This window comes from Salvelinus sp. IW2-2015, linkage group LG20 (assembly GCF_002910315.2).
Source record: "Salvelinus sp. IW2-2015 linkage group LG20, ASM291031v2, whole genome shotgun sequence".
Classification (NCBI taxonomy): domain Eukaryota; kingdom Metazoa; phylum Chordata; class Actinopteri; order Salmoniformes; family Salmonidae; genus Salvelinus; species Salvelinus sp. IW2-2015.
The window spans coordinates 15,669,459-15,680,039 of record NC_036860.1 but is presented as its reverse complement, the minus strand read 5'-3'; the positions used below and the strand labels follow the sequence as shown (position 1 = coordinate 15,680,039).

Sequence of the window (10,581 nt, the reverse complement as noted above, 5' to 3'; positions counted from 1 at the left end):
CAGAGTCGGTGAAAGTGCACGGTAATTAGCTTGATGTTACTTTCCAATAAATATTTAGGGTCTTATTCTGGTGACATGATAGTCGATGCTTGGCTGCTGTTTGAAAAATAAAGTCTCACTCTTTTGTCCACATCTCATGTAGGCTATATGTGCCGTCTAGCCAAACATCGTGCTGTTGGTTAGAGAACATATGCCAATAACAAAGTGGGCACACGCTATATAACGCATTTTTTTTGTAACAATCAGTGGGGTTAAATGTGATAAGGAAAAGATAGTTCAATGGGTTTCGATACATCGGAATTTAACCGCAAAATCATTTTTATTTGCACTACATCACGCAGCCTTTATTTGCAACAAGTCATTAGATGGAAACATCTTTGGTGGGAAAACGCATAAATGCCTTATGCAGTAAGAATATTTGCATGAAAATCTGTCGCCAATTGGATGGAAACCTAGCTATTGGTGTACATTTCTTGAGAATAGACATATGGGTCCAGACAGTTGAGTAAGATGTTCTCAGGGTTGTACTTTAAAGTAAAAAAGGAACATATCAAATACATATATTTTTTTCCTTTTTATTTAAATTTTATCTTCTTTTGTGGGATCATGGATTCATACAAATCACTTGGGGGGGGGGGGGGGGATGTTATTAAACCTAAACAACTTAGCCCTATTAACAACCCAAAAAACAACCCAGGTTGAATTAACACACCGATAGAGTTTAAGATGAAGAAAATATTAAAAAACTATGCCATCTCTGCCTCACTCGTAAAGGGATTGTAATCAGACAAGTACTTGACAGAGCAGAATGTCAGACTAAAGTTCCGGTGGGGGAGAGCGTGAATGTCAAGGACAGTGAGCACAGTTCTCAGTTTGGTACCGAGGGACGGGTTTGAAATAATTATTTTGGGTGTGGACCTAGTCCTGGGGTTCAAATACAGAAGAAACAAAACCCTACTTAACCCATAAACAGACAAGTTTGTTATGCCTACACTGCTCCGTTGTGGTTTCTAACAGGGCAGCAGCTCATTACAGTATCATTCACACAAACAGGGTAGGGTAGTGGGTTTGTTGTATATATATATAAAAAAAAAACAGGAACTTAAAAATATGGCAAAGCCCCGCTTAGTACTCGTGCTGCCTGGGTCTCCACCTTGTAGCCGTTCTATTGTAAACGTAGCCCTCTCCCGACTGCACCGACTCCTGGTCACTCAAACCCATTCTGGCTGTTCTCCTCTGGCTGGGGCGGCTGCTTCGCCCGTTCGCCCGCCTCCCGTTACCCACGTCGTCCTGCTCGGCCGAGGGGAGCAGGAGAGAGCCATGCCGGTCCTCCCTGCGCTCCCCGCCACCCCGCTCCCTGTCTCTCTTATGCTCCCTGTCRTTCTCCCTGTCCCCCCTGTGCCTCTCCCGGTCCCTCTCCCGGTCCTTGTCCCTGTGGCTGCGCCTCCGGTCACGGTCCCGCTCCCTGTCCCGCTCCTTCCCGCCGCGCTCCTCTCCCACTTCCTCACCCACACTAGGCTCTTCAGGCATCTTCTCTCCTCCCTCCCCCATCATACCGTCTGCAAGCCCCATGCCCTCATCCCCCTCGCCACCCTTGCTCCTCTCCCGGTCTCGCTTGCGCTCTCGGCTGCGGCTCCTCCGCTTCCTTTCACCTTTGTCTCTGCTCCTCTCCCTGCTATGACTGTCTCCCCCTGGCCCTCCTCCCCCCCGCTCCCTCTCTCGGTCTCTCCTCCTGCCACCCACTATGCTCTCCTCTCCAGGCACTGCCAGGCCTAGAGCCCTGTCGCCCCTCTCCCTGGAGCGGGAGCTGCGCCTGCGTCTTTCCCGGGACCGGGACCGCCGTCTTTCGCCACCGCGCTCTTTCTCCCCCCCACGTTCACGCTCACGGCTGCGCTCTCTGCGCTCCCCTCTGGGCTCAGGTCCACGTTCACGCTCTCGTTCCCTGGGGTGAAGAGAAGGGCAAATATAACAGTCAACTGACAAACCTCTACAGAAAATTAAGTCAGCCAAACCAAAATGTTCAATCCCAAGTCTACCGCTAGCCCAGTGTAGTTACTCACCCTCCAATTGTGGGGTGTTCATCGTAACGTGAGGTGTCGTCTCTTCCAGAGTGCTTGATGTTGACGTCAGCCCCACCTCTCCTTGTCCCACCAAGACCACCGCCTGGTTGGGGATACATTCACTTCCTGTCTATGATTTGTATTTAAAACTGACTAATATTAAAAGGGATTCATAAGATGGCCAATGCGAAGAGAATCATTGGTTAATTATACACCGTCAGAGATGTGCAGTTCCTCACCTAGCCTGCGGGGATGCCATCCCTTCACAGTGCGGCCTCTCTCCACATCCACCAGCACTCTCCTTCCGTCGATCTTCTTCCCGTCTGCATGCTTGTAGGCAGCTGGAGGAAAGGGGGGAGGGGGGGGGGTGAGAGAAAGGTAGAGAAGAGTAAGATGGAGCTCTGCGGTTTCAAAGGTAAGGTTAACAAAGAGTGCATGAATATACTGACCAGGAGCAGGTGAGGTAGTGTGGGGCTGCTCTCTGGGCAGACAGACCATGTAGTAGTAGACCTTTTTCCACCACTAAATGCTGCATTTACCTGCACATCGATCTTTATTGAAGATGTACCACAGTAAGTATTTTGTTGTGCAAGCACTTTACTTCAGTAAATCCTTATTTTGAAAAGAATAGAGGTATAAAGAAATGCATTCTAGCCGCAAATTACAAGTGAGCCGGTATAGCAGATAGAAATGCTTTTTTGTGAACTATGCATTAATTATTAAAATCTCAAAATTAAATTTTATTATATCAAGTGCATTATATAATATATTCAAACAAAACATTGAAGTTTGGCCTATAATGATTGCTCTGTGTCACGTGGAGCATTAGAGACCGAAAAGTGAAACGCCGCTTAAAATAATTTTAATCTTACTTAGTCAAGTGACCACATTGTCGAAGAGGGTCAACCTCTTACTGTTGCATGGCTCATTTTATAGTTTAGACCAGGGGTACTCAACTCAACCTACGTGGTCCGGAGCCTGCTGCTTTTGGGGAGGGGGGCGGGGCGCAGTGGAACTGGCTTCGAGGTCCAGAGTTGAGTTTGAGGAGATTAGACCAATCAACAGTCTTAAAATTGCCCACGACTATAAGCTAAGTTAATACATCTAAGGAAGCAAGCAAAAATGCTCAATATCAATTAGATGCATACCCTTAAATTATAGTGTGACGCATGAAAGGCTCAGGTAGCTTTGGCTACGATATTTACCTACAACTATGCATTTAAATTGCTCCATAGTGATTTTGAAAATACACAGCCTTTCATAACTATAACTTTCATCATGGGATTCTGTGTAAAAATGCATTAATTTAAAGCTACCGTAGTCAGATAAAGAGACCATTACCAATAATGCTTTATTACTGAATATTGTGTGTCCCTAGTGGTTAGCCTAGTGTTTAAGTGTGTTGGGCCATTAACCGAAAGTTTGCTGTTTCAAATCCGAGCGGACTAGGTGAAAAATCTGTCAATGTGCCCTTGAGCAAAGCACTTAACCCTAATTGCTTCTTTAAGTCACTCTGGATAAGAGCGTCTGCTAAATGAATTAAATGTAAACGAGTGGTCCAAGCAATTGACAGTACTTTGATGTGGAGTGCATTTGAGAGCCTGTTGTGAAAAATGCTTGTGCACTTGAAATAAATCTGATAACAGTAATTCATTTAGCAAAATACTATTTATTATATTACCCAACCGGACAAATTGATGAGAAATGCATTTGTGCATGTTCACCCAATTGTCACATCTACAACCTCTTACCCAGAAGGAACATCGAATAGGAGTCACCCCCATGGATCAAACAGCCACCCACTTCGTCTAGCCACTTATAGGTGGAATTGGGGGTTTTATACCAGTAGCTAGGTTGCCACCGAATTGGCGACAGATTTTAATGCAAATATTTTTAAATCCGCATTAAAGAAAATGTGAATTTTCCCACCAAACTAAATTGTTGCAGATAAAAATCAGTGCGAAGTTCATGTATATATATTTTTTATACAAACGTTTAACCACCAATTGTCACAAACTGTTGCGTTTAATAGTAAATGTGCCCACGCTGGTCTTGGCATGTGCTCTAGCCAACAGCTCGCATATACAGTACGGGTAGGCTAGTCTACACAAGATAATGGATGAGAGAATATTTTGTCAAACATGTCACCAGCATAAGAACATCAACATTTATTGGAAAGGAAAATCAAGCTCATCATCGGGCACCTTCATCACCATGTGAAGGTCATCATTCATATATTTTTCCTGTAGCCTATTAAACTGCATGGTTTCCAGAGTAGTAATGGGAGGATCACACACACACACCATAGTCGCTTGACTCCAAGTTTACTTCGATAAGACAGTAATTACTAACAATATTTGCCCCTAAAAGCATTTACACCGCTATTTCACGCAATTCATTTTACAGACAAAGATCCCACCGTGTCAAACTCTGCATTTATAAAATTGTGCCGAAACGTCATGTTTCCATCACAGCTGTCGTGATTTGTTTTAATACGGTATGACTTTTCAAAAACTGGATGGAAACATGGTTAGTGACAAACCAGGTGGATACTGCCCTGCAAATGTTGACACCTTAGGCACGTCCTGCAATAGCCATCGTCACTGGCACAACCACTCCTGGTGTTCTTAGCCCCCGGTTCAGTGAGACATAAAGTACCAGTGACATTGGTTTGAGTTTGAATATTTACTCCAATTGCCAGAATACACCTTGTATGACAATGCTGCTTATTACACAAACATATCTTCTTACCCAATACATGTTGTGCTTCAGACTATAGTGAGGCTAATGTAAATTAGGTTGCCTTACATACAACCTCTGACCTTGTAATACTTGTCTGGAGGGGGAGATATAGTGGAGGGAATCATCGCGATATGAGAAAATGTGTCAAGTTATATACACATACCTTAGTGGAGGCTTTATGGGCTGCTGTGTTTGTTTTGAACAACTATCTTACCACCGCCTGGACACGAGCACAGTGTCGGACTCAGAACCTCCGGGAGCATAGGGCTTCCAGTTGCAAGCCAAATTGGCAGGCTCCTGCCACTGCCAGATTTAACACAAGTCTGCAGCTTCTGAGTCAAACTCAGAACACACACACACACAAATATATACTCCCTTGGCCCAGACAGTCTTGGGATCAGTCTCTTATGACCGAAGAATTCAGCAGGATCCATGATGACCCATCCTGGCCTCTACACTGGTCTGCTCTGCTGTGGTAGACGATCCAATGGGAAACGGCAGAGGACTTTCCTCTTTATATCCAATTAGAGGGCCTTACCAGAACCACTCACTTTTACAGCCAGAGGGCCTTACCAGAACCCCCTCTAGATCATAGCAAATTATCACTGTACTTTCATGACACCTCACAGGTTTATACTACCAGGGGGCCTTACCACAACCCCTCACTAATCTAACCAATCCGGGTTTGTCTTACCACAAACCATAACCTTCTCAAACAATCAGAGGACTTCAGTCAAAGGGGGGTGGGTTGCCTTAACTCAACCCCCAAAACTCCTCAAACAAGGCCTAAATAGAATCTTACTATACAAGCACACATATCGTGCATATCAAAAAGTAGTTTATATAAAAAGAAACAAAGGTATGCATCTAGAGAAAATTAGATAAGTGTTTGGTGTAGGCTAGAATAAATGTAGGCTAGTTCGAGTGGTGACATATTTCCTCACTTGACTGGTTCCATTAGCTGTATACACCGGATTCTTACAATCAGCTGTGGTAAAGAGATCTGGGGGTGAGATGACTGCCATGTCTGAATGAGCTATCGCTATGCTCGTCGACATCTGCTCTTGCCTAGTTATATAGTAGGGACAAAGCTACATATGTGCATAAGTATGTGCCTTCCTGTAAAAGTGTTGAGTCCCCTCGTAAGCCTATTCCATTAAAGCCAGCTCGACGCACACAAGAAAGGACCTTAACTTACAATGCTAGGGGATTTTGTTTTGGGCGTGTGGTCTTTTTGATGCAATGTTATGCAAAAGATTGTCCTTTTCTTAATGATTATGCAAGAGAACTTGATAAAATGCTGTTTCAGACAACTAAAATAKTGAAATACTAAAGAGCACTTAGGCCTATATGTAAAAGTGTTAAAAGGGATACATCTGAGGTGGCTTTAACACAAAAGGAAAATTCAAAAGGCACCCATTAACTGACTAATGGCCTGGGGGTGCGTTCAATGGTCAAAGCACCAGACTCGTCTTATCAATGTCAGTATTGTTCAAGCGACATTTAAGCAGCTTCAAAAAAATGTGCTTTGCCCATTGAACGTAGCTCCTCTTCCCTAAATAGGAGGATGGAGGGTGGAAAGAAAGCTTACCCATCATACAAACCCATCATACCAACCATATACTGAGCTGTGGTAGTAGGGTGTAGATGTATCATAACCATCATCATCTGCAAGCCAGCTCTGGCCAATAGCCATCACAGATAGGCGGCTGCAGTGGCAATGAGAACAACAAACAGTTAATACACTGCAGAGCCAGCATAGACATCCCCTCACAAGTCAACCCTCACCTGAGTCACATCATACCAAGGGTGGGCGACCTTGGTCCTGGGGAACACTATTCCCTGCCTGCTCATTGCACTCTGGGTGCATGACCCTAAGTGTTCCAGCAATGAATCAGCGGCCACGTTCCAGGCCAGCTACACTGCAGTCCTGCTGTGCGGACTTGCCTCATCACCTAGCAGTCAGGCGTCAGATTCTTATTTTATATGATTTTTAGCTGAAATGTAAATCACCTTCCCAGGTGTTGTGAGATCTGGCAAGTGACTGCAATGTAGTCGGCCTGGAAGGTGGGCAGTAAATAGCAATCTTAGAGAGCAACTGATTTACACCTGGAACACCCGTCTGCCTGATAATTTGTTTAAATTCGATCAATGAGAATAATACCAGGGGGCATGGTAGCTCGCCAGGACCAGGGTGGAGGACCACTGATATGAGCTGATAGAAATGGCCTAGTGTCACAAAAGCACAGAGATGAGGGTACCCAAGTTAACCAGACAAGTTAGGAGGAAGAACTAGCCTGTTGGTGACCTGTAGCTTACCGTTGGTTGTCCAACCAGGAAACCTACCTGTTCCACAGATGACTTAACACTCCTAACTATTACAGGCCTAACCTACAGCAAGCAAAGACATTCAAGGTGACCAGAAGAACAAGGCTTAGAAGTTGTTTATACATACAAAAACATAGGCCAAACCTTCCCACCGAATGGCATCGCCACATACAAGTGTCATGGCACTCACTCAGACAAGTGCAGTACAGAAACCCTTTCGCAGCCTTACTTGAGTTAGTCAAGATGTCATCATGCGCCACAAGACAGACAGACATCACACAAAACTCACTCAGCACCTTGTTTCCCCTAATTAATAACATATCGCCATTCTGAACTCAGTTATAAAAATAAAAAGGATGGCTTTTGGGGCCCCTTGTGTTCAGAGTTTTAATCTTTAACTTGTATGGACTGTGGGTCCATATTAACCCCCTTGCCAATAGGCTTGGGCAGTATACCGGGGTATTTGGAAAAAGACACGGGATGGTTTTTCCATACCGTCAACACCGTTTAAACTATTTCTTTGAAGTTTATTAATAAATTTGATTTGTAGCTACTTAAGTAAACACCRACAATCAACTTGTGCAATACGTTAGGAGATAAAGAACATGGTTCTTCATTTCACCCGTCACATTATTATGAAGCTTACAGTAGTCCACAGTCATGTGGTGTTTGTACACAGGCACACAACTACGAGAGAGACCGGAGCCATGGGAGTCACTCACTGTTGTGCAGCATGCGCCAGGTGATTTAATTACAACATAGGAAGTCTCAAAGTTACCTGTCTAAAATGTGCAAACTTCTGCATTTGGTTTGCTAATTTAGTAGCCAGTTAGCCAACTAGCTAAGTGGTTAGCTTCTTCTAAATCAACCATTCACTTGGTAAAAGCAGAGAATAACCTCCTGGATCAAGAGACTTGCTGGCAAATATTGGTTTTGTGCTTGCAGCAAACTATATTTTGAGTTAAAAATGTTAATGCGGTCGTTAGCATTCTAACCGGCAATGCCGGTAATACCGAATATCCCAGTATGACACAAGGTCGGTATGAAGGTATGACAATCTGGATACCGCCCAAGCCTACTTTCCACCTAGTTCTCCTTCTCTGACCCTTTTCATACCATTGTGCCAATCCAAACCACACTCTGCTGGCTTGGATACTTTCCATTCAACATGTCCTCGCAGCATAATCAGGCCAGCGCAGTACAGCTCGGTGTGGCTCAGCAGTGTGAACAGGTATTTTTTTTTAAACATTTGGCAGATATTAAGAGTGGGCCTAGGACTATGGATAAATGTGAAACCATCGCTCATCCTGGCCCTTCAAAGGGAAATRGCACCAAGGACAGCATAAGCTGCTAGTGCAGTACAGAAAATAGCTACATTTAAAAAACAGAGCCTAGTCAGTTTGCTCCATAAAAGGTGCTATTCAGTCAAGAGGGTTCCTTCTGCACTGGGCAAGAGTACAAGGTGCTGATGTTAACTAAAAGTCAGTAACACCAACTGGTACAATTTGTAAAGCTATAGTGAAATTCCAACCATTTGTAAGGTCGCAAAATTGATCTAGTTTATTTCTTTCGGTCCTTCAAAAAAATACTATCCCACCCACTTACCCTCCCAGCATTCAGACTCCCATTTGAGATGAGGTGGGTTATGAGGGGGATGGTCTCTCGTGGTACTCACAGTGCATGTCTCTCTCGTGCTCGTACTCTATGAAGGCGTAGCCTCTGGGCTTCCCTGACCGCTTGTTGTAGACGATGTAGATCTGGAAGAGAGAGCGACTATAATAAAGCTAGCTGAACAGGCTGGGGGGGGTCGGGCAAGAGGACCAAATGCCACTAACAACTGGCCAATAAGATGGATTGTAAAACCAATGGGTGGTTTGGGAGACAGACAAAACTTACCCTTTTGATGGGTCCGTAGACCTCAAACTCACGGCGAAGCTTGGATTCCGTGGTGTCATAATTCTGCAGCAATGATAACACAGTTAACGTCGATCACATGTGCCAAATACAAAAGGTGTAAACGTCACAGGCAGCTTGGTCTTAGAATTGTCCTCAGAACACACTTCTGGCCTTCATACCATTCGATAGAAAAAGAAGTGGATGCTTGGCTTTCATTTTATTGTGGTGTATGTGTGCTTCATTTGATATTAAATCACTACCCGGTTTTAGTATCAGTGGCCAAAACAGGATGGAAGGTAAAGATGCCATAGAACATAAAAGCCTCTATAATGCACACTTACAACACGCGCCACAAACAGGGTCTTAAAGGCATCCCCCTGAGCATTCGGGTCATTGTGTGGATCCCCTAGAAGGCAGAAGCAAATATTACAACCTGACTTCATTAACTTTCAGTATATCCTATGAATGTCACAAAAGCTCATCATGTCAACTTACAGAGCTTCAGTTCTGTCTCCACAACAGTCTGCCTCCTCTCAATCTTCTCCCTCCTCTGTAAAACAGAAACAGGTTAGCTAGGCCCCTCAGACTCAAACCCCAAATGGTTACTGTACATGTACATTAAAGCCATGTACTAGTAAACCCTACTGAAGATTTCCATTTATCCAATCTTATTCAGATACGCATGGAGGTTACAGAGACTAAAAGTGAAAGGAAATGGCCAAAGGGAAGTGACCCCTGTTCCAATTGTCTCACCTTTCTCTCCAACCTCTCATCACGAGTTTCTGCCCTAGTAGGGGGAGGGGCATCTCTGGGATCCTATCAAAACAGTCCAAAAGTTTGGCTAAGAAGAGCTAGAGGGCCAAAGGCATTCAATCAAATAGCCAACTAACCATCTCATTCATGAAGAGTAATTGCACAAGAACTAGGTAGGTTTGCCTTACCTCAAAGTGCCTGATGAAGGGAGCGATGCCACAGTATGGCTGGTTGTGGTGTTTCTCATGGGGAAGCTTCTCCAACTGGGTCAGAAATGGTATGGGGTCCCGCGGCGCAAATAGGGCCAGCAGATTGGGGGGTAAAAACTGGGTCATCTTTCACCTGCAGCGAGAAAAATACATGTTTAGTTTACAAACTACATATTAACTAATAATATGCGGACATGGAGTTGGTTGCATTAGTGTTGTCATTAGGCAGTGTGGACAGAGCCACAAAGACTTGGAAGACCATTGTGATAACCATGTGCAGCTCAATTTCTTCTGCAGAGCTAGATAAATTATTTCCATGTAGCTAGCAAGGATATCTAATTTTGAAGTGTGGAACTAGCATCGAAGCTAGTGTCGAGAAGTAATCAATGTTGCCAAACAATGCTCAAATCTTCCCTTACCTGGACGCTTCAAGGAAAATTAAGGCCGGAAAGTCACATGTTAACAGTAACTAGGCAACATGAGATTTCTCCCCCCAAAACATTTACAAGGATAGCTAGCTAGCAGGAATAGTGAATGCTTTAGGCCGATGATACACCACAAAACGCAACAACTTAAGATTTTACTGAGTTACA

The 10,581-nt window shown here is 44.2% G+C and overlaps 1 protein-coding gene and 1 non-coding gene across 2 annotated transcripts; both read right to left on the bottom strand.

The window, feature by feature from the left end:
• Positions 1 to 1,125: 1,125 nt before the first annotated feature.
• LOC111980874 (U1 small nuclear ribonucleoprotein 70 kDa) lies at positions 1,126 to 10,140 on the bottom strand. Its single transcript, XM_070449718.1, is given in 11 exon segments — positions 1,126 to 1,216; positions 1,218 to 1,273; positions 1,276 to 1,942; positions 2,061 to 2,163; positions 2,300 to 2,401; positions 8,806 to 8,887; positions 9,027 to 9,089; positions 9,368 to 9,432; positions 9,522 to 9,576; positions 9,780 to 9,842; positions 9,968 to 10,140. Coding segments are annotated over 11 exon segments (1,494 nt in total). The 5' UTR covers positions 10,115 to 10,140.
• Positions 10,141 to 10,188: 48 nt separating this feature from the next.
• On the bottom strand, positions 10,189 to 10,267 carry LOC111982205 (small nucleolar RNA SNORD35). Its single transcript, XR_002879716.1, has one exon. It is a non-coding gene; the product is annotated as a small nucleolar RNA SNORD35 (small nucleolar RNA).
• Between the last annotated feature and the right edge of the window lie 314 nt (positions 10,268 to 10,581).